Source organism: Eleutherodactylus coqui, chromosome 3 (genome assembly GCF_035609145.1).
Source record: "Eleutherodactylus coqui strain aEleCoq1 chromosome 3, aEleCoq1.hap1, whole genome shotgun sequence".
Classification (NCBI taxonomy): Eukaryota; Metazoa; Chordata; class Amphibia; order Anura; family Eleutherodactylidae; genus Eleutherodactylus; species Eleutherodactylus coqui.
The window spans coordinates 195,008,100-195,032,117 of record NC_089839.1 but is presented as its reverse complement, the minus strand read 5'-3'; the positions used below and the strand labels follow the sequence as shown (position 1 = coordinate 195,032,117).

The 24,018-nt window shown below is 44.2% G+C and overlaps 1 protein-coding gene across 3 annotated transcripts in view; it reads right to left on the bottom strand.

The window, feature by feature from the left end:
• SETD5 (SET domain containing 5) overlaps positions 1-24,018 on the bottom strand; it is a 116,526-nt gene that overhangs the window by 45,647 nt on the left and 46,861 nt on the right. For all 3 annotated transcript variants that reach the window (XM_066596730.1, XM_066596729.1, XM_066596731.1), the window contains exons 2-4: positions 13,734-13,798; positions 2,615-2,798; positions 124-229 (exon numbers count right to left, since the gene is read on the bottom strand). In XM_066596730.1, the coding sequence (XP_066452827.1) occupies positions 124-229; positions 2,615-2,685 (177 nt within the window). In that variant the 5' untranslated portion in view covers positions 2,686-2,798; positions 13,734-13,798. The remainder of the gene's footprint in view (positions 1-123; positions 230-2,614; positions 2,799-13,733; positions 13,799-24,018) is intronic.

Here is a 24,018-nt window from a genome sequence, read left to right as displayed (position 1 = left end):
AAAGTATCAGACGTTCTGTGCTGGAGCCATGAGATCATGTTGGAACGGATAAGAGTTTTCAGGAATGATGTTTTAGTAACTGGATGACCGGTATCATTGTGAAAAGTGGAGTTTTGTACTTACTGCGTACGGCAGACCTCGATATCCGTGGCTCTGGCTGCCTGGGTAATTGTGAGTTGCATAGATGGTCTTTCCTGTAACTGCTGGGCTAGCTTCAACTGATTCAGGGCTAAGGAAATAAAATAAAAGCAATTAAAAGAAAAAATCAACTACATATTGAGACTTGTAAAGTTACTGCTCTTTTTTACTCAATAGCATAGAATAGCCCTCAAAGTTTTCGTCTGGGGAGTATTACATTTACCCAAATTAGACAAAAGAAAAAAACAACAAATTGTTGCAAGGTAAAAGGGGGGGTGATTATCACCTGAGAATTTGGGCAATACCCGTCCTGTGTATACGCTCACTTGTTGAGTTGCTTGGTTTTTAGCTCACCTAAAAGCTAAACTACTACCGGCCTGTGTAAACAGGCAGTTCATCAATGAACTGCCTGTTCCCAGTGAATGGAGTCGGGCAGCTGGAAGTGATGCCCAGCCGTCCCGCCTCCATTCTCTGAACGACTCTCGCTCCTGTGTTAGCGCACATGAGCGAACCAGTGGGACAGCTGTCTGGCGCTCGTGCACCCAACAGCTGTCCCGTGTAAAGTGGCCTTTAACACAAGCAAGTTGATAGACACAATAAAAGTTGACCAGTGCTTAATTAAAAGGTCTTTGCACAGCCCGATGCAATCTATATGGGGAACGAGTGTAGTTAATAGGATCTTTTGTCAGCAGCACCTGTTTATATGGCAAAATATGCTGCCCACAACTCAGATCTTTGCGGTTGTATAAAAGATACGATCAGATGACAAACAGCAATCGCTGTCCTGCAATCATCAGGAATTAACATTTTTCCATGCAAACATTGACTGCACTATCTGCCCATGTAAAAGAGCACTGAACGATATTGAAAATGTTGCTTATCAAAAGATAGTACAAATATCTTCTCTCCCAAAAAAGGCTTGCATATTAGAATAGATGTTGAAGTTCTACTCAAAGCTCATTAGGTGTTTGTCACCCACAGCTGGGTAGAAATGTCTCTGTAAGTAAACACTTTTGCAGAAGTGACAACAGGCACAGCAACCATACTGGTTGTCACCCCTGCAACAGCTTCTCAGCAACCGAAGACAAACGGACAGCATACTCGCTAAGAAAGTGACAGTTTGTGGTCAGGTGCTTTAAAACTACAGAAGGGACAAGTTCTATATCTTAAGACCTCCATAACCCACATGGGATAGTCTCTTGGCATTCAAAATACCTCTCCTCAACCCAAATCCACTTCTGATGATATTGGATTACAAGTACATACACTGAATTAATGGCCTGAGGCCACATGCTGCTCCTGTGCCACCAGCTGGTAGCTGCAGTTACTATTGTGCAATGGTGGCAATATAGATCTCATAGCATTACTAGAGCTCTGGGGTAAAGAATAGGTCCAGTAAACCGTTAATGGAAAAGACAGGCACAAATATAGCATATTAGGTGGTCACGACTGATCACAGGACTTCCACCTTTACTCCACTGACCAAGCCGTCATGTCAATAGGGTACAGGTCAATCATGCACAATTTATAAAATACAACGCACAGTGGCAAAATTAATCCAGCATTTAAATCACTTTATAATTACCACACATTATATTTGCTTCCATATTACATAAGATAACCATATAATATATGTAGCTATATTCTTTGCTAGAAATCAATGTTTATGGACACATAATTTTCACACAATCAAAACATTTCCACGTCTCGGCCAGATTTCCAGAAGTGTTAAATAATGTTCTCTCTGTTTGTAAAAAGGGGTCTATTTTATTTAGGATAAAATGCATATGTTCCATTTTGTTAGAAAGTGAAAACTGTAGGGGAAAAGCATGCATGCCAGTAGATGGCGCTGTTAGACCATAAGACTTATCGCCTATTAGACACAGCCCTTACTCTATTGGGGAATGGCAAGATCCCCAGCAGAAAATCCATTCTTAGAAATGAGGAAACACGGCTGTATTTACAACACAAATAAAATACTTTCTGACAGGCGGCCTATTACACAACATTAGCTTGGACAAAACATCTCCGGCCCACAGTAAGAAATATTGTCCAGTATGAAATTCTCCCTTGTCTCCAACATGCCATTTGGTCCATTGACCCAATCTTCACAAGCATCCCTATAGATATGAGCCAGGGTCCCTCTGGGACTTGGAATGACTACGGCAGACCACGCTGAAATGCTCTCAGACGAGTTGCACTTTTTGCATGGTAATATCTGTGCATCTTAAAAGTTAGTTTATTAATTTCGATTCTGACTGACTCTTGTCTGTCAAGCTCTTGAGCAGCACAAAGCATTTCTGCAGTTGTCCCACCATCCTCCGTATGCACCATCTGTGCATTGCTGCAGACATTCAAGGAGCTTTTGTTTCATACATTGAAAGCCTATAAAGTTGTACTGTGGATGTGACCTATAAGCTCACGTGTTTCTATCCCATCAAGTAACAAGATTATGCCAAGACAGAAGTAGACTTACTCTGATCCGGCGGCCATGTCTGAGTAGGATGTATCTGGTGTGGTGACTCCCAGAGGGATTACAATGCTCATGACGTCCGGCACTACGGTCGGAGAGAATCACGGGGTCGGAATCGCAGCGACTGACCACACCGAGGGCGGAGAGTCGCAAAGCGACTTGATATTCTTCACGGACATGAGGAAACCTAGAAAGAGAAAAGAAAAAGAAAAAAAAAAGTTACCGGAGGTGTTTTATAAGTAAAACTACCTGGGGGGAACTTTATTGTACTACTTCATAAGTAACGCTTACAAATGAGGGGTGGTTCGTCGCTTAAAGGGACTGTCACTACAGTTTTTATCTGAAATGCATCCCTGGCATGTCCCAAAATGTGCAGCAGCAAAGGACACACATGCGTGCTTCCACTCCATTCACTTTAATGAGGCCACTGAAAATAGCCAAGTGCTTGAACTCTGCTATCTAAAGTGGTCCCACAGGAGAAAATGGAGTGGAGGGGCGCACATGCGTCCGCCACTGCCCAACACTCCGGAATGTGCCAGTGCTGCATTCCAGATAAAGGCTTTGGCGAGACAACCCCTTTAACCCCAATATACAGTGGGATGTATGATGATATTTTTTCTGTGCGCAGTATTACGTAGACACTCACTCGCACTAAAAGTTCCGCCTCAGGAGATCTATATATTTATACACACTATATAATGTATTTTTCGGTGTTGAAATTTCCTGCGTTTGTTTTAGTGTTCATAAGCAACATAGCACTTTACATAGAGTGGAACAAAGTTACTTCATGTAGATATTGTTCTGACACTTCAAAGAAGCCATCTTGTGAGGACAAGGAGTGATGCCCAAAATACTTGTGCGCCACACAGAAGCTTTAAGAAAGGAAAAGAAAAAAAAAAACAGTAATCAAGCCTGCGCCCGCGGAGATTCCTGTGGTCTCAAGCCGCTCGATCTATGAGGCTGCCTTGTGCAGCAGACATTTAAGCATGACTGGTCTAGATCCCTAATAACATCCAGATAACTTCAAAGAGAAATATCCTCCACTCATCAGAATGTAAGCGGCAGCAAATATGTCTTACAGAAACCAGTAAGGTTCCCCATACATACGAGCTGTAATATGGACCGCTAGATGTGTGCCAGAGGCTTTACAAAATCCCTTATTTTATTTGTGCCCCTCTCCCCCCAAAAAGGAGCTGGTGCATCTGGCAGTCATTTCTTCTTCCTACATAAAGATTCATATGCACATTTATTTACTTGAGCCCAACATGGATGATAATGAGAAGGTGAATATTTTAGTAAGCGTCACAGTCTAAGAGTACCTTTTTTTTTCTTGTAAAAGTACAAATTAACGCAATCTGCTATTTTGCAACTATGTACATTCTGGGTGGCGACACCAAGACGGCCCTGCTTTAAGAAAATAATTGCAACATGCTTTGTGAAGACCGAAGGTGGAGTGTACAAGCCTCCAGCGAGGACTCCGTCCACCGCCATCTTTCACGCGGCTGGCTCATTAAAATGGAAGGTCTGAACAATTATGATCCGATCTGGAAGAACAGGGACAAGATCATTTCACTTCTACAATAGCCAAGGGACTGCTATCAGTTTCTCGCCAAAGCCTTAAGGAAGGGTCTGCGCATCTGCAACTGAGAATACTGCATACAACACAGGTGATCCATACATAAGCTACAAGGCCGTCTTCTTCTATAGCAAGTGAAAAACTATGTGACCATTCAGCGATGTCTACGAGAACCTACAAAACGGTATTCTGCTGTAAAACTGAAAACACTACCAGTGTCCACAGGCAAAAATAGAATTTGTAAATCGTCGCGGGGTGTCCCGCATGCGTGATCCACGCCCATAGGGAATCATTGGACACCTGCAGGTAATTAAATACCTTCGGATGTCATTCTTCCCCGGCGCAAGTACCGCACCTGCGGGAAAGCATCCGCAGAATGCTCCATTCTGTGCGGGTCTCCCGCAGCTTCCATTGAAGCCTATGGAAGCCGTTTGGTTCCACGGTACACCCTCGCAGCTGTATTTGTGCTATGCCGCGAGACCATGGGAAAGCAGAGGTTCAGGGGAAAAAAATGCGCACAGCGCGGCACGCTACCAGGCCGGGCCAAACTAAGAAGATCCAGCTGCGATGGAGGGAAGACCTGCAGCGTCCGGTAAGTAGATCTGATTTTCTGGCCTCATGTGCATGGGTAACTGCATGAGGAATCTGTGCGGACCCAAATTTCCCTGTGGACACGAGGCCTAAAAGAGCTTATTCCCACAGGAGCATGCAATTTTGGTCTATGAAAAAAGCGCTCTCAGGGTTTGCGTTTGTGTGGGGTTTTTCACATCTGTGTTGCATCAGTGTGAATCCGTTTTTCAAGCAAGCAAAAAAAAAACGCAAGCCCCAAGTAATGCCAGTTTTGTCACAACCCGCAGGAAACAAGGGGCGCAAAACATGCAGTGAATATGGATGCTAATGTGTACTCACTTTTTTTCAAAACACCCATAGAGATTTTAAATGGACAGTTTTGGTCGATGAATAAAGACGAGGATAGGACGCGCTGCCATTTTTTTAATGCAGAGCATTTGTAAGAGTAAAAACACACTTTGCAATACAGCAATTCAATAGGTCCATAATCTGTCCGAATGCAGTCCAAAAATATGGACTGAACATGGAAAGAAAATACGGCAGCCACCGCATACCGCCTCTATAAGGCCAGACTCCCATGGGAGAACACCTGCCTCCGTCACATAACATTAGAGGTACATTGAGATACAGTATGGGTCCCAATCAGGCAATAGGCACCATATTATACATCTATACAATATGGCGGCGTGCATGAGCCGATTCCCATTGCGCCGTTTCATGAAGTACTATGAGAACGGGCGTCCTTTCTCTGCGCCGATCTGCTTCACGGCCCTCTTCTCTGATTGACAGCTGTAAGGGTTCACTCATGACTGCGGTTTTTTTTCTAACCACGTAACACAAAGTGCTGAAACCCCATAGACTTGCATTGGGGGTATTCAAACGTGTTTTTTCACACGTGTGAAAACAAAATGTAGAGTTTACTATTTGAGTCCACATTAAGGCCCAAAATTGCCCATGCAAGTCAATGGAAGCATGACCAGTGAATACATATGTGCACATTCACAAGTTATGGAAGGAGGGAGAAATTTCCTGCACCTTCTTGCGCACGTAAATACGCAGCGATCACCGTGTATCCACGCATGCAAAAAACCCTGAAATATGCAGGGAAACTTCACATTACAGTTGCACAAATACACAGCCGAATACGCTATGCCCGTGTGAGCCAGCCTTAGGCCTGTCAGAGCTGCATGTAGTGTGTTATAGACTACCGATGCAAACTAATACACAGTGTGCATGAGGTAGGCAGAGAAGTGGTCCGACCATCTACGTCCAGGACTGGAGGGTTACTTTAGGCCTCCAGCAATACAACTAGTATTAGAGATGAAGCTAGCGCTACGGGAGGCCTAGGCCAATGCGCCTCGCTCAATGTAGTTCTATCAGTCACTGGTAGCTCATATTGCCTCACCTCCTCATACAGAGGACACACAATCCGGAGACACTCAATATGCAGATCATAAGCGTTGAGTAGGAATAATTAGTTCCAATTCAAAGAATTAAGGGAATAGACATGAAATACATGAAGTTCGCAATGGTCTGGTCAATTTAGTTTACATAAATAAAACCTATTGAAAGAAGAAATATATGCGCCGCAGTGTATAAGGGGACCAAATTAAATTGGTCACATGAGAGGAAATCCTGGGGGCAGAAGATGTACGGACATGAAGAGGTTATGCGACAAGACCCGAATGAAGCAGACATCTTTTTCCTTCTCCTTTGAGTGGTAGTCCCCCATTCAGTGCCTCAATGACTATGAAAGTTATCTCTACAACACAACTATTGCATATGATCAGCCTCCTACCACAGTAGTTAGGAACCCCAGACATTTCAAGTAAAAAAAAAACACTTCTTGAATAAAACTTAAACTGAGGATTGCTGTGCAGACAAAAGCTGCAGCTCTACATGGAAGAAGCAGGAACTTGTGAAGAATCAGCAGGACACACATTTTGCTGTAACTATAAATCTGTAAACCAGTTTGCCCGCAGGAATCTTGGCCTCAATGTTCCTTGCAGACATTTCTGATAACCTTTGCCTTGATTAGGCAAGATTATAGAAAAAAGAAGAAAAAAAAAAAACACAAGACAGACTTCAAGAATAAACATGTTGTAACTGTGATACACCCTTCTCTTCATTGCCTGTATACGGAGGCCTAGAACTTCATGACGCCAGGCCGAAGGTTTACTGCTCCACTTACAACAGGCTACAATGATTAACTAGGGAAAGGCAAAAAAAAAAGCAAAAACACAATGAAAGGAACGTTCACAATGCAAAGTAGTAAAACCGACACATTGCAGGACAGAAGATCTGATCTAGCTGTGCTACTCTGTCATTTCCTTCTAGATAAGGAGCGACCAGCACTGACGTCACATCTGGGACAATACTCCATCCAATGCAAGGAAATTCTTTTGATCAGGGAATACCGAAATGCTAACATGAACAATGTGCTGGACGCGGGTCGGCTCCACGCAACATGGAGGAAAAGCTGTGGATTATGTATTTTTAGGAGGTTCCCAGTCTCTGAAAACAAGATGTGCTGTACTTGCCACTTCTTGTACTTTAAGGTCATGGGAGGAGGGGGGGGGGGGGGGTTAGAATCACCAGATTACATTAAAGGGGTATACCCATTTTACAAAAGAATGGCATATTGCTAGGATTTGCTGTCACTTTCTTGAGTATAAATGGGGCAGCATCAGCGCTTTGGGCCATCCGCCATGTACTGAGCGCCATGATCCCTTCATTCTCTGGATCAGAGGGGAGGCAACCTTTGGAACCGTAGAGTGATGGCATAGCCCCTTTATTAGCAAAGTAGTATTCTTGAACCTGTGATTAACTGTTAAGACAGGTTCCCTTTTGATCAAGATATTATATGTCTTGTGGAACTAGTCAATGCCCAATAAAAAGAAGACCCCAGTCAAACAGCAATCAGGGGAGAGACAAAGCATTTCCCACCTATCTAATATTTTAGAAAGAACCACCCATCTTATCACCTGGTGAACGACCATTCTCTGTTCCCCAAGATGGGAATCTTACTTTCTGGACTGTAGTAATCGTCTTGTAAGGTACAGGGTGGGTCACGGAAAAGTAGTCTGCCTCAGACAATACTGCGACAGGAAGAACGAGCATGTGGATTGTTTTTTCCCAAGCTTTAGTGATTTACCCACATTACAGCAGGTGCAGGAAGTGTTCCCCATACACTTCTATGCACCTCTGGACACGTTGCAGCGTGTTGGCTGACACTGCGATAGTTTGTGATTTTTCTTGCTTGAGGTATACGGATTATTGATGTACACATAAGAGTCGCACGTGAACAAGTCCGGGGAATGCGATGGCCATAACCCCCTTGCTGACAATTCGCTCTTCCGTAAACAGTTCATGAACCCGTGCCAGCGAGGCGCGGGAGGTGTGGCATGTTGCCTCATCTTGTTGGATAAAGCAGTACATTCTTCTGCTGTTAGTTGTTTGTAAAACTATTCAAAAATATTAGATAATCCGAGGTATTTACAGTTGATTAGAAGAAAATCAACTTATTGTGTTAGTCGACTATTTGTTCGCTATTTGGGTTCCTGACAATACGAATCAAAAGCCAATTTTCTGGTCATGCGGTGGCATTTTGGGAGTCAGGTGGGGATTTTCAGTAAATCAGCACATTGTATTCGGTGAAGACCGGATGACAGAAACGCTTCGTCCATCATACAAGTACAGCAGTGATCCAAAAGTCCTCTAGCAATCATAGCAACCCCATACAGTGATTACGGTGTTTAGTTTTATTGCGCTCTTTCGGTTCCTGCAAACATTCAGTATGGATTCAGGTTCAGAGACTTCAGCGCCGACACGTCGGCCGGGATACACCAGCTTGCTGCGACAGTCTACGGCTGGGTTCACACGGGGCAAATTACCACGCTGGCTTTCCGTACGGAAATTCCACCTGCAATCTTAAGCCCGAGACTATGGAGCAAAGTAAAAAAAATTTGCAAAACTTTCATTTACACGCTGCGGGCGGGCAGTTCATTGTGGCTAATCCACGCTGAAACGGACATGCTGCACGGAATTCACATTCGTGGCATGTCAATTATATCGCACTTTCCGCTGCGGGCTCCCTCCTTTTTATGAGGAGAGATTCCTGCAGCGGAATACAGACGGACAAGCCGCTTCAAGTCCGCCCCGAACTATGCAGGTTTTGAAGCTGCCTTTCTGCTGCAGAAATCTCTCGGAATTGCAGAGCGGTCTCGCTGTGGACAATCCGCCCTGTGTGAACCCAGCCATAGAGTTGATTTTTGAGGGGTATTTGCAATCCTCTGCCAAATGTCACCAAACAAAATAGAAAAAAAAAAAACAACTTTAGACGTCTGGACCGGCAGAGCCTCTGTTTCGTGTTTGCGACAGACAGGCGCCATTTTCTGAACCAGGCTCGGAATACATTTAGCAGGCGGTTTCGTACCTGGGTATTTGCCAGCAAAGGCCTCTTACGTTTCTTTAAATGATCCGCTTAGCACGTAGTGTCTTCTATAACTATTCAGTGTGGCAGGAAGAACATTATCTTTCTGCTGCGGCGTGCACAGAAGGACTAAATAGAGTAAAATAAAGCCAGAACACTGTACATGGAGGTGACATAACTGCACCATTGTGCGAGGGGCTATGGCCTCTTACAAGGAGTGTGGTAGTGGAATCAGAGCCGGCTACTCCTCTGCAGCTTACCCTGTACTTAAGAGGAGCATGACAATTGCAGATTGTGCAAATCCTGACCAGAATTAATAAATTCATCACAGTGAGGCCAATATCATATAGGATTCTCTTCCTAATCAGATCTAGATCATTATCCTGACGAAGACCACTGGCCTGAATTTCTACAATCTTTTATTTCTAGCACAACATAGCCCTGCCACTCACCATTTACATTATACTACTATAGCGATAAGTATAGCAGCATATTTTGTTTTCTCTCAAACTGGATGTCTTGGAAAAGAAAAGTTTGGACAACTCCACTTCTCTATATTAAAAAAAAAAAAAAAAACACCTCCGTTTTGGGGTCCAATGAAGGCAAACGGCATAAGTGCCAAGAACTTTCTGAAGTCATATGATGAGCGTGTTCACAAAAGGTGTGGCGAATAGAACCTAAGCATCCTTTTACATACCGTAGGATGACTGCCATATTGCTACTTCCAGCCGCACACCTCCATCCAGAGTGAATGGGCAGACATTCAGAGATGGACAGCCTGTTTAAACGCGACGATCATCATTTGATTTTTGTGTGTGCATAAACTGAATGACAAACGATAACCAAATGAATGAGATCATTCGTCGTTCAGTTGCTGACAGTGTTGACACTGAACGATCACTCAATTTTGCATGGGCCGGGTCCGTGGAGATCAGACAAACACTAGCGCAACACAGATGTGTGAATATGGGCTTCCTTGTAGCGATTATAACCAGAATGCTACATGCTTGGTAAGAATGTGCAGATTTTTGAATTTGCGTTATGATTACTTGTTACAGTATAAATATTGACTTGACATATGTAGCATTGTCATTTACATACTGACAAAAAGGGTAATGCGGTTCTGCCTTGTGTTATTGGTTGCCAGGCACTGCAGCATAGTTTGAGGCCCAGAACAATGTGCTGCTGCATGCTAAAAGTCTGTGCGGCCTCCACACAACGGTAAGACAACACACTAAAAACAAACAGCCCACACAACAACAAAGTGAACATTAACCATTTAAAGGGGTTGTCCATGATGTCTTCCATAAATTGCAGCACACCTGTGCAGCCGTTGTGTGGGATACGGCAGCTAGGCTCCATTTACATCAACGCAGACAGCCCATGGACAGGTGTGGCGTCACTTCTGGAAGGAAGCAGACATTTTTTCTAACTCCAGATATCCCCTTTGTAATTCCATTCATAGCTAGAATAATTAAATAGATTTATTTCAGCCGTTTACTAGAAACAGACGCTCTATACCCTTTAGATGGGATATATAGGTTTCAAATATCAGAACACTATTACAGCACGGCAGACCCATCCACCCTTGCAGCAAATGTAGCACATGCTTTCTTTTTGCAGTTAGGCCAAGGATGGACAATATACTGTATACAAGCAAGTTGGACCAATTCAGGAGCCAATTTGCCCCCAAAAAACAAGGGTTCAAGTAGCATCATTCCAGTTACATGAACAGACTTCTTGGATGGGTCTGGCCTTAGAGGGAATCTGTCACCATCTTTTTGCAGTCCTCACAGAGCAGCATGAGGTACAGCCTGTCACCTGATTACAGAGATATGCCTGCTGTGCGGATCTCTCAAGTAGTTTACGAGAAAACTACATTTTGCTAGTAGTATTCATGAGCTGCAGTCTAGCCACGCCCACCCCGCCCTCCAGCCAATGATTGACAGCTCTATACGAGCTAAAGGACTGAATGCTGAGCGGAAAGCGAACGTACCCCAATTTAGGCAATGGGGTCCGTTCGGTGCTGCTTGGTTGTGTCATAATATGGAGCCATTCAGCCCAGAGATTCCCCTTTTCTTGTTCCGCTAATAAAGCAGGAAACCAGGACCCCTGACGCAGATGTGTAACCACCCCTCAGCAGTCCTCCTCGCACATGCTGCTAACATTCAAGTTTCTCCTAAATTACTACACAGATACAGTGTGCCATATCGCTGCAAGCAGTGACACATGCGCTACCTTATGCTGCCCTCAGAGACGGAGGCAAGAAGAGGATAGTCTCTTTAAGAACACCGGAGTCATCATCTAAAGGCCCCCTGTCCACTTCCACAGAAATCTTTGTCAAAGTCGGGCCTGTGACCCAAGCTGGTACACCAGGATTATGTACCAGGCAGGTACTGCATTAGAATACTGCGGACGCTCACCAATCGCAAGTTACTGTGGAAAGAAAGCAAGCCCAAATATTTTATTGTTCTGGGTTTCGCACTGAAATGTGTGTCAAATTTGTCTCAGAGCCTAGTCATACTGGCATATAATCTGGCCCATAGGCAGCCTATGAGGCGAATAGCATTGCATGCCCTATTCTTGCCCATTTTCACATATGAGAATAAGGGCATCCAATGTGCACATTCCATGCAGACCACACGGCACCTGGATGGGCGACTGTGCTGCCCGATATGAGTTGCACTTGTTTCTCAGGCGCAACTTGCATAATACAGCCATGTGCAACTGAGCAGAGACTTCTTCCAATATTTGGGCTTGTAGATAACACTGTGAATTGTTTATTCTTTCTGTATAGTCTATTGAAAAACACCTGAAAAGTGTCATATCTGGAGAACATGCTGCATTGAGAAACAGGCACCAAAAGGGTTAAAAAAAGGGGGGGGGGGGGAACCTGTACGGCTTGTAGTGCACCTAAAAACTACCTATTAACATACAGTTTACATTTGCCTACAGTAGTTTTTGGCAAAAAAAAAAAAAAAAAAGCCTCTGTATGAAGCAAGCCTCAACACCTTAGTGACCACAAATACGCCTTTTTACTGCGGTCACTAATGGGCTTTACACCTGCACATACAACATTTTAAGGTAGTGACTGCTCAGATGGAAGCGTATATCGGCCAGCCCATGATAGATATTACCACATTCATAATAACCCAAAAAAATCCAACTATTTTCTCATATGATGAATGGCGTAATAATTTAATTTAAAAAAAAAGTGCCAGAATAGCCATTTTCCAATTGTTTGCCTCCAAAAAAAAAGTCATAAAAAGTAATCCAAAAATCATATGTACCTCAAAACGCTACCAATAAATTCCTGCAAAAAACAAGACCACAGTTCGCTCCATTGCTTAAAAATAGTGGGGGTAGTACAGTGTTTATGCAATTTTTGGAGCCAGAATATAAAGGAAGTACTTTATTCTTCACGATGAATCCATTTCTGGTTTTGGTTCAAAAACTGCAGCTTTTTACCTAAAAACATTAAGAAACCAGACTTGGTGCAGTTATTTTAGGTCTATTTGCTGTAGAAAATCCGCAGCAAATTCACTCTGTGGGAACATGCTCCGTCTGATGCGAATCCATAGCAGATTTCCCTCCTTATTTGGTGCGGTTTGATGTGGATTTTGTTGCAAATCAGCAGCAGACGTCCTTCAGTTGAAGCGGTGAAATCTGCTGTAGATCCGCATCAAAGGCTACAAATTTACTGCAGGTTTTTTTTACAGCTGCAGAGAATTTGCGGCAAGTACACCGTGTGTGAACATACCATAGTAGTTCTTAACTGCTGCAAAACTAGTACTGCCACCAGCATACAGAGAGTGGTAGTGCCAGAACAGCTACAGAACTGCAAGCCGGAAAGCACTAGTCCACATATAACTTCTCCTGTACAAGAGCAGCATATACCAATGCATGAATGAAATGAATATTAAACTGAAAATGGCTTCTGATTAAACCAAATCGTCTCACTAGAAAAATACGTGTAATTTTGCATCTTATAATACATGGAAAAACGGAAGGAAAAAGAAAAAAAACCTAAAATGACAATATTAATGCCATTTCATTTCTTTGTTTAGTGCAGTGCATATAACGGAGCCATCTCTTAGGTCTGCTCCAATATGCACCAAATCACTTCTGCTCCCTCTATCGATTCCCCCTCCTCTGCTTCTGTCCACAGCTGGCACTCTGCAGCAAGGCTCCCAGCACTAACAAGGCGAGCACGTCCTAACCTCCCAGCTCCTTCTAAATCAATAGTGAGATTTGCAGCACTGCTGTCAGCCTGTGCTAATGGCAGACAGGCTGGACTACCTCCCTCATCCTGTGCCCAGGAGGCGCTGCGATTTATCAGACACTTTGGTGTGGCTGGAAATGCTATTGACCCCAAATCTTCCCGTGGAGGATTCTCTTGTCATCTATGTGGCTCAATTAGACAGAGCATCTCATTCCAGAAGAAAACTTGATCCTATATTAACCCGTGCAAGGCCTGTACCACCACATCATAGTGGGCAAATGACATGAAAAGAAGTCACAAATGGACAATTCAGAGTATTTACCTTTAGACTGGCCTTTGGCCGCGAGACTCCAATAATCTCTTCTCCCAGCGTTCTCTGGAAGTCTGCTATAAAGAGAAAGAAGTGACAGGTTACAAGGGGCGCAATGTAAATAACCAGCACACACTTTTTTTTTTTTAAAGCCTTTGCATTGATATTCAAGAATAACACAAAACAAGTCTTCTGGCTTATTTCACCTTCACGTACATGACAGGAAAATGATATTATTACACTGACTGCTTACTGTGATATATTAGAGATCAGAGTGAGCTAGCATTAATGTGACTACCAGAGGCGTCCCTTGGATTACCACGTAGAAAGATGTTCTCCCCGGCTCCGTCACACCCTCTTTTTCCTTGTGTGCGATCTCTTACTACCAAGATATACTCAAATGGTTTCATATCACAACACGTTCTCCAGCAGTGTGTGGGATTGGGGAAGAGGGAGGAAAAAAAAAAACTGCTGTGCAGTAGTGTGTTTAGGTCTGCCTATGGGGAAAAAGACGTCAAATGTATAGAGGGGATTCAATGTACAGCAACAGGAAGGAAGAGATGGTGACAGGCGGCAGGTGAGGATCATACAACTTATGTTCTAGTCAGAAGAGACACCTGCATAGGGAAAGGTGCAAGGACGAGGCACAATTCATTATCTATTGCTTTATTTTCCCACTGCAGAAGAGGAGCCTGGCACTTTAAAGAGATACCAATCCAAGGAGGAACGATTCCACATCAACCTGGATGGTAAAGGTCAGTAAATCCCTCTGTGGCTGAATATCAAGTGATGCACAGAGAAATGTGCAGAAAGCCCAGCGTTACAACAATACGGATGTTAATTGAAAAGTACGCACAATATATTGCGCACATACATATGAATGCACGGGACTGTCACATCAGCTACCTATAAGGAATACCTAAGCTGCTAATGTTTATAGGCTAACAGTTTCATGCATTGCATTCGTTATGAAATTACAAGATTGCACAGTTTGTTTTTTATTTAGGTGCATCACCAAAATGGGAAATGGAGATTACACAGAACACATGCAGTCGAGAGAAAACAAAAAAAAGCACATTTCATATGGTTTCAGTATGTATTCATATTTAACCACAACCCTTTTTAAATTGAAGCCTGGCGATCATCTGACCCCAGTGGATTGAGCCTGGTAACCGCAGGGAGCAGTTATGAAGCGGCTGTCAGCCATACATTTTCCCTGCGGTGGACACCGAGGGACTCCACCATGAAAAGTAGGGTCTGCTTTCGTTAGCAGCTCTCTGCTCCGACTGTTAGAGGCAGGTCTTGATTAGGGGACTCCCACTTATAAGTTCCATACCCTATAATATGGCATTGTCCAGTTGAGACAACCCTCATAATTGTAGAACAAGTTTACACTCAGTTCACACTTGTTTCCTCAGCGGTCTTACACAAAAAAAAAAACAACTGAATTCTACAAAATGGAAGTGAAACTGAAATGAATGGGGAACATTTCCGTTTTTTGCAGATCCATCAAACGGATCCTTCAAAAAATTAAATTAGAAAGCATGCATTCCGTTCACTTACGTTTTTCAGCATTTTAAAAAGGACCCATTTTTTGGCACCACTTGGCTTGTTTATCTTCCCCTCTGCACATGGTCAGAAATCAAAACCCCATAACACAGCCAGAAAAGAAAAATTAAACAATGTCCATCCGTCTCCTATTGACAACGTAAAATAAAATAATCTTTGTTTTGTTTTTTGAACTGAAAACAATAGTCCAGCAGTCTGCGCTTGTGGACTAGTATAACAATCGGAATGGAGATTGTAAATTGAGGGACAGACTGACACAGAAGGTCTTCAGTTTCAGGGCAGAAAACCAAACTTTCTTTCCATTTTGCTGCTCCCATGACAGAACAGCTAGACAAGACCTGAGCATGCAGGCCAAAAGAGGAGTTTTGGTGGCCTGCAGACTGTGACATGACTAGGATGTCAAGAGGCTAGTCGCTTGGCTTTTTCTTAGGCTGGGTTCACATGGGGCAGAAATCCAGGGGAATATTGGCAGAGGCACCGCACAGAAATTCCGTGAGATTTCCGCAGCTGAGGTCCTGAGCCATTTGGTGCGTGTTTGAAAGCGGCTTATTCCGCTGCAGCCATCTCTCTCCATAGAGAAAGGAGAGCCCGCAGCGATACACTTTACATACCGTGGCATCGAATTCTGCGCATGTCAGCTTAAACGCGGCTTGTCCGCAGCAGACTGTCCACAGCATGTGCATGAGATTTTTGCGAATCTCGTCCACTTTGCTGCTTAGTCTCAGGCTTAAGATTCAGGCGGGATTTTTTCGTGCAAAGTCCGCAGCAATTACTCCCTGTGTGAGCCCAGCCTTGGGCTCTTACGTGTACATATAGCGCAGCAGTGCGCACAATTATACATTTTTCTAAGAAACTTGCATACACATTGTGTCTATGGACGGGTTCACATGACTGAAAACCGCGTGCTCCTGTGTATTTCATCCGCTCCAGAAGGTTTTTCTTTGTGTGCAAATACACTATTTGCATATGCAAAAAAAGCGCACAAAATCACATTAATTTGGTGTGTAAGGACGCAACGAATATGCAGGTTTTCGGTGTGTTTCACGCATATTTACGCATGCCCACTAATTTCAATAGGCTTCTAAGGTGCATAATACACACTAAGTAGGACATGCTGCGTACTTTTTTTCGCATAAAAAATATGCTCATGTGAACGAACCCACTAAAATCTGTGGCTTTTATGGTATGCGGCACAAATCCATGTGTGAATGAGCCCTAAATAGCAGCACAAACTAAGGTCCATGCTCCTATCACTGGCCGCAGAGCATCCTGGAATTTGCAAAATAGTTAAATCATTAAATTATAGAATAGGTTTTTAGCTGCTTACTTATAAAGTGCGAAACTAAAACCTATTTGCAGCCCCAAGAGGTTTACGGATTTTAATTGTGGTCCCTAACTAGTGCCAAGGTGAGCAGGCCTGATATAGGCAGAACAAAACACTAGTGTGAAATGGCCCTTTGTTTCTATTCCTTTCAAGATGTGTTTGTTGTAAGTGAATGGAAACACACTAATCCACAATCCAGAAACTGAACCAGCATAAGGCCGGCCTCACAGGAACGGATTCTGAATTCCATATTACATGCGTATAATACGCGATAAATCACAGCAATTCAAATACAATAATTTTCGCTGTTCTACTCTCGTGTGCTTATAGTCATTGCAACCAAGGCTGTACACTGTAGCTCCAGTCCAGTGACGGTAGTGCAGAGTCTGTGATCGCGGATGTCACCGGTCACAAACACTGCACTGTGCCACCAAACTGGAGCTACACGCAGTGGGAGTAGAAGTCCCTTAACAGGGTTATCCAGGCAGCGCCCACTGATCTACATCAGGGTCAGAGCGGAAGCCACTGCTCCGACCCCTTCGTAGTGGCCAGTGCTTGTAATTGCAAGCGTGGGTCCCATTGATTTAAATAAGAGCTGGGCTTGCAATTTTGAGCACTGGCCACTACACAGGGGTTGGAGTAGCGGCTTCCCCTCTGACTCCAATGTACATAGGCGGGAGCTACCTGGTTATCCCTTATAAGGTTTAGTGTACGGCCATCGGGCCACATAAACTGAGGCGGTGGGCTGGATTGAGCCCGCAGGCCTTGTATTTGACGTGTGGTTTAGACTGAATGCCATTGTAGAAAAAACTAGCTTTCGTGTAAAACATGGAAGGGAATATACAGACAAGAAATATGTTGGTGTGAATACGACCATAGCTACAGTTTGTCATCAGCAACATGGTAGTTTCCTGGTTAGCACTGTTGCCTTGCAGCACTGGAGTCCAAGGACACCATCATCTTCATGGAGTTTGCAGGTTCTCCCAAGGTTTGTGCCAGTTTCCTCCCACACTCCAAAAAACGTTAGAGGTTATTTGGGAATACAGATTGTGAGCGCCAGACAATATCCGTATAGCGCTGCAGAATAAGTACGAACTATATAAACGGGTTTAAGAAAAACACGAAAAAGGGACACTAGTAGTAAGCCATAAAAATTTACATGTATAGGCCGCCTGCAGACGAGCGGGTCGGATCCGGCAGCGAGAAATCTCGCCGCGCGATCCGACCCCAGAGCCTGCAGGGGCGAGCGCGTACTCACCCGCGCCTGGCGGCCCCGGCTCTTTGATGTGCCGGCTGCCGCGCAGCCGGCGCATGCGCAGACCGGAGCCGGCGGCCGGGTGAGTGCGTGCTCCGCACAAAATTAGAACATGCCGCGGTTTGTTTGCCGCGCGAGATTTCGCGCGGCCAAACCGCGGCCGTCTGCATAGGAGTGTGTATTGTAATGCACTCCTATGCAGACTTTCAGCGGCGGAAATCCCGCGGGAAATCCCGCGGCGGGATTTCCGCTCGTCTGCAGGCGGCCTTAAGCTCCTGTACATACTAGAGTTTAGTTCGAACTCGCCCATTTCAGCAGGACTGGAGGACTCTGATCTGTACGTGGACCGCTCAACTCCCCCGACAGATGGTGGAAAATGAGGATTGGGGTTGTTGAATTTCAGCGTCACATCAAGCCGACGTTAGAGCCGACTAGCCGAAACGTACAGTCCTAAATACATGAGCACTCAGCCAAGCCGAATGCTCACGAGTATGGGAGAGCCGAGGAAAGCTGCTGTCAGACGCACAATCATTCAGCCAGCAGCTGGTGAAAGTGCATGGGCACCAGAAGTCTGTGCAAGCTAATGTATTGGGGACAAATACCGTAGACAGATTATTCACAGAGAGACAACTGTAATTTTGTAGTTAATTGCCAACAACGACTTACAATGACATTTGAAAGAAAAGGGCTGGCAGCCAAGTTCTAGATACAATGGTGAACTGACTTCTGGGTACTGGTCCATTTTTGATACTAGGTCCACAGTAAAGTTCAGACCACAGATGGCAACCGAGTGCTTATTCAGACAAGTCTTTCCCATTTTGATCTGTGAAAAATGGACCAATTTTAATCCATGTGTCTGTCTGTGCTGCATCCATATGCATCATGTCATCCATTTTTTATTTTGCCATCTTTTTTTCCTCATGTGCAAAATAGAAATGATAGGAGGCCCAATTTTTTGTCTAGCATTGCTAAAAACAAAGATCCATGAAAAATGGAGCACACACAGATGTCATCTGGGCATATTTTTTTGGCGCACCCACCGAATGGCTGACTGATGCGCTAGAAATGAGAGAAGAATAGGACGTGATGTGGTTGCTTTAGATGGACTATAAGTTTGCGTTAAAAACATATGTTTGTGTATCCCCACTGACATAAGTATCGGTGTGTTGTCCATATTAAGTGTTCCCAATAGTCAGAAAAATACAGTATTTCTGCAGTGTAATTAGCCGGAGAAAATGCGCAACATTTACAGTATACAGACTGGATCCACACGCTGCAGACAAAATCTGCTGTGCAAGTTGACCTGTGTTACAAATGTACACCAAGTCAATTTATGCTCAGTGTTTTCAGTGCACATTCCACTTCTTCCAATGAGGGTGTAAAATCCACACTAAGGCCCCCTGTCCATGGGCACTGCGGTATCCCGTGGCGGATCTCCGCCGCCCGGAAGCAGGCAGACGGATCTCCGCTATCAGCCTATCTAACAGATAGGCTGACCATGTAGAATCGCGGCAATTCGCAGCATGCTGAGAATTGCTGGCCACGAGCAGAGAATCGAAATGATTCTCCGCTCGTGGACAGGGGGCCAGCACTTTCCATAGCGACGCTATGGAAAGCTTTAGACGGCGTGATTCGTCTGCGATTTACCTCCGGCGAAATCACTCCCGTGGACAGGGAACCTAAAGGCTTACTTATACTAGATGAATGCCGGGCAAGCGATGGACGACACTCGTCCCTGTGTGTACTTGCTCCCATGCTGTTACACAGGAGGGAGTATCGCTCGCTCTCTGATAGAGCAGCCAGCAGGGGGCTTGGGGTGGCTGGAGGAGATTTCACTCCTCGCTCTGCCCCGCCCCTCTCCATTCACTTTAGCAGCGGACGTTCAGTACTGAATGACAGCATTTCTAACCCGTGGGAACATGCCATTATTGGCCCCCATTTTCCAAAAATCTCAGCAATATGCTGCAACTTCTGAACTCCCCTAAATAAAGCAGTAGTAGCGCTCCTACAACACCAGTGTCCTAGAGGTGCAGCCATGTTTATTCTGCCCCACCTATACACAATGATCACCTAAAAGCCACAAGAGGAAGCGTTTCTGAAATGTCTGCCAAATAGTAGCACCGGAGCCTTATAAAGTCAAATAGTATAACCTAACATGTAAAACATTTACTGAATTAATCATCCGGATGGTCTAGTTAATGGAAAAACAAGGAACTACATGTTAAAACCCACAAATTAGGGAGTACTACATATTAAAACAGTGTTGACTAGTCAGGCATGTTAGCAAAGACGTGTGAAAAAACCCTCCCCATGGCACCGTCCTGTTCCCTGTCTATCTAGAACCTGTTTTTGCCACCAATTTCTCTTTTTCCAATTACACACGCTATTAATGATTGCCAGCCCTGACCCTACTGTAAAATATTACACAAGTGCGAGCAGCAGACATTGCTAGACACATCAGTTAGTTATGATGCATTTTCTCTGTCGTGGACATGTGAGAAATTACTTTTGCTCAAGTCGATGTGAACATTAGCGAACACTGTGAGCAATTGAAGGAGATTCACCTTGTAAAGGAAAGGCCGCCCCATCACAGGCCAGTGACCAGACACATTCAATTTACTGCGCACACTTGTCAGCTTTCTGCACTGATGGTGGAATCTCATCCCTGGTAAAATACCCGCTGTGCCCAGTGCAGAGAACCACTGGTAAAGCAGATCTGAATTCACCAGAGTTTATGAAGGCGCCCACGCTGCATCTGCAAACATATTGGAGCAAATTTACTACTGAAAATTTACCAGAAATCTTTTTTTTTTTTTTTTAGAAACTTTTTCACCACAACTGAAAGGGGCCTGTCCTAAATACAGCACTGTATGCCAAAAATTACACCAAACCTGCGCCAAACTTTTGACACTAAATCTGACATATACCAAGTCAACTAATAGGTGATATAACTTAAAACTAAACAGTCTAAACAGTGGCTAGATTTACCATCCAGCAGAGTCACTGTGATAAATCTGGTACATTTTAAGATTGGCTAGTCCAAGTCTGCACTGTCCATTGGTAAATCTGCCCGATGTCCACAATTTTGTGTTTTTACCTCCGAACTTCATTCATTTTTTCATATCTGTGCAACAAAAACCACACAATCCTGCAACATGCCTCAACCTCTTAGCAACAGATCCGTGAAATCCAGACAGAACATGGTTGGCGTGTCTTGACAATTTTTTTTGCATCGCCATTGACTGGAATGGGAGAGTCTCATCCACAAAATCGGAGCAGAATAGCGTACACCGATTTTCACATAGACCATATGCTCTGTAAAAATAAAGATGTATGAATTGGCACATACTATGGGTCCATGTGATGTCTGACTCTAGTCTGTTGCAGGTCTCAGACAGCAAATGGACTGAAAACGTGTTGAGTGAAATAGCTTTTACAATCCAGGTGACCTTGCATGGAACCAGTCATCACCATTGAGCCCCATAGACTATGGGAGCAATGTCTTAAACTCACTGGGTACAGCCAGAGGCCACAGCAGTCAGGTGCCAGTCTCCTGGCATCACAGCTCCCAGCATCTGAGCTGTGACACCAAGAGAATGGCACCTGACTGGCAGTCAGGTAGTAGCCATTCAACAACAAAGACTGGGAGGATCGAAGGCTTCAGCACTGGATCACCGGGGCAGAGTATGGGTGAGTATCGCTGGTTTTGTTATTTTAATACGTAAACCTATAATTAATCACCTGGCAACCAAACAACCCCTTCAAATACCTCCAAGTGCTGAAACATGCTAGAGATTCCATTATTTACTGAAAAATATCATAAACCACCCTCATCTCTACGTTTAACCTTCCACGTTAAACAGAATTCAGGCAAGCAACCTACTACAGCCGTCCAGTTCCTACATTTAGCGGAAGCTCCACACTGTCACCACCCAATATGGATACAAAAGAATTTCTTTTCAGCCGGGTTCTGCATGAATCGGACAGGAAAAGAAACATTTGTATGCAATTGATGGCACAGAGAAGCACATATAGCCCCACAGTCATCTATAGTGCTGCATCTAGATTCTATATAACCCAAGCCATAATACTTGGCCTTAACATCAGATTTATTGTTTGCATACTATTAGGAGAAAAGAACTATAATGTTCCTGTAGGTTTCAAATTTGGCAAGCGTATGTCAAAAGTACCCCAATAGGAAGACAAAGCCAAAACATGGATATTCTGACAGATCCATTAAGCAGAACCATCACAGCAAAATCATAAGGCGGATGCCTACAATGTAGTTTACTATAAACACTAAAATAAATGCTTTCAGCCTATTAGAACAGTCGCCAAAGAGTTAACAGGAAATGAAAGATATGACATGGTTTGGGAGGAAGCAGATGGGGAGGAGGGGGCCTAGGAGAGCCTGAGAGAGGACTTCAGAACAAAGGTGACTATTAGGAAACGCCAGGCTTCAGTGAGGTTTCAGGAAGAGGCAGGAAGATGGGAGAAGCCTCTAAAGAGACACGGCCTTGTCTGCGTCCCTCTTTGTAGAGCGGAGAGGAGTTGGCAGCCCTGCTATGGATGATGCAATCCTGGTGTATAGCGGCAGACAGAAGAGCAGTATCAATAACCCAGCAGACTCTGGGGCTCCTCAGTGAAGCCTACTGAAACCTTTCCCCACCCGTGGGGGCCTGTTGAGTGCTGTGACATTATACATGCCGCAGTGATGTATAGCATGGCACTGTGTTAGCCAGAAAAGTCTATGTAATGTTAAATACTCTTCTATAAAAAGGACAGCAGTATTACGCAGACAATACCTTTATTAGCTAGCCAGAAAAATTATATGTGCAAGCCTTCAGATGATGCAGCCCCTGTGCCGGGCTGATAAATGAAGAGTATTTGTTATCTGCCTGATGAAAGGGCTGCGTGCCCTGAAAGCTTGCAAATATCATTTTTCTGGTTAGCTAAGGCCGCTTGCACACCTGCGTTATGGGTCAGTTCAGGGTTTCCACCTCGCTGTTCTGTTTTTTGGAGGAGAGAAACAAATAAAAACAGGAAAGCAAAAAAGACCGTTTCTTTTTACATTGATTTCAATGGGGTTTCAAGGGGGGGGGGTAAGAAGATGAAAAGGTTTTCGTTTGCTTCCATTTCATTAAAAAAAAATATTTTTTCTTTAACAAGGAAAATAGTCAACAGTGTTATTTTTCCGTAATAAAAGCCTTACAGAATGGAAGCAAACGGAAGCCTTTCTGTTTGGATTCTGTTTTTTTCAATCCCCATCAAAGTCAACGAACAGATCACTAATTTTGGTTTCTCTCCTCCAAAAACTGATCAGAGATATGGAAACCCTGAACCGAGCCCTAACACAGGCATGAAATCTGCCCAATACAGGCCTCACCTCTAGAATACTGTTGCCTTTTTATACAAGAGTATTTATCATCACATACATGCGGCAACATAAGGGTTACAATTTATTCTCTTCTTTCTGCCCCACCCTGTAAAAGTCCTCCCCAATACCTCATCACACAATAGATGCCCTGCTAGACCCCATGCAGATCCACCCTATGACTGTATGGTGGGCCTGTGGAGATGTGCAGGCACCGGCCTCAACCACAAATGCTGAAAATAGAGCCGTGTTCATTTTGATGTGTGACTGCAAAACGACAGGCTCATGTATTGTTGTACACGGCTCTGGAGCTTATAGCCAGCTTTTCAGAAGCAACTAATTTGCAGGCCGTCACTTTTAGACACCCATCTCCTTGTGACTTGCACCCGAAGGTCATTTCCACCATTAGGCGGCACTCCCTCCACCCCCTCCCAACAGGCTGTCAGTAAGCAGCACATGAACTTCTTCCTCCGCTAGACACTTCCCAGTTATACATGAACTGGGGACATGAGAAGTCTGACTGGCATGAACTGGTATTTGTGGCCTATTACAAGACAGGTCAGAACGGTCAATGAAACACTTTTAGTTGTCTCTTAGGGGACTTATTGCCATTTTCCCCAACAATTAAATACACAGGTTTTTTGCCAGTTCCCCGGAGGTGACGTCACGTTCACCAGTCAAGGCAAGGTCAGGCTGGAAGCTAAATATTACACTTTATTAAGGTCCTGTTCCCATGGCGGATTGGATATGTATTCTGTATCAAATCCATGGTAAG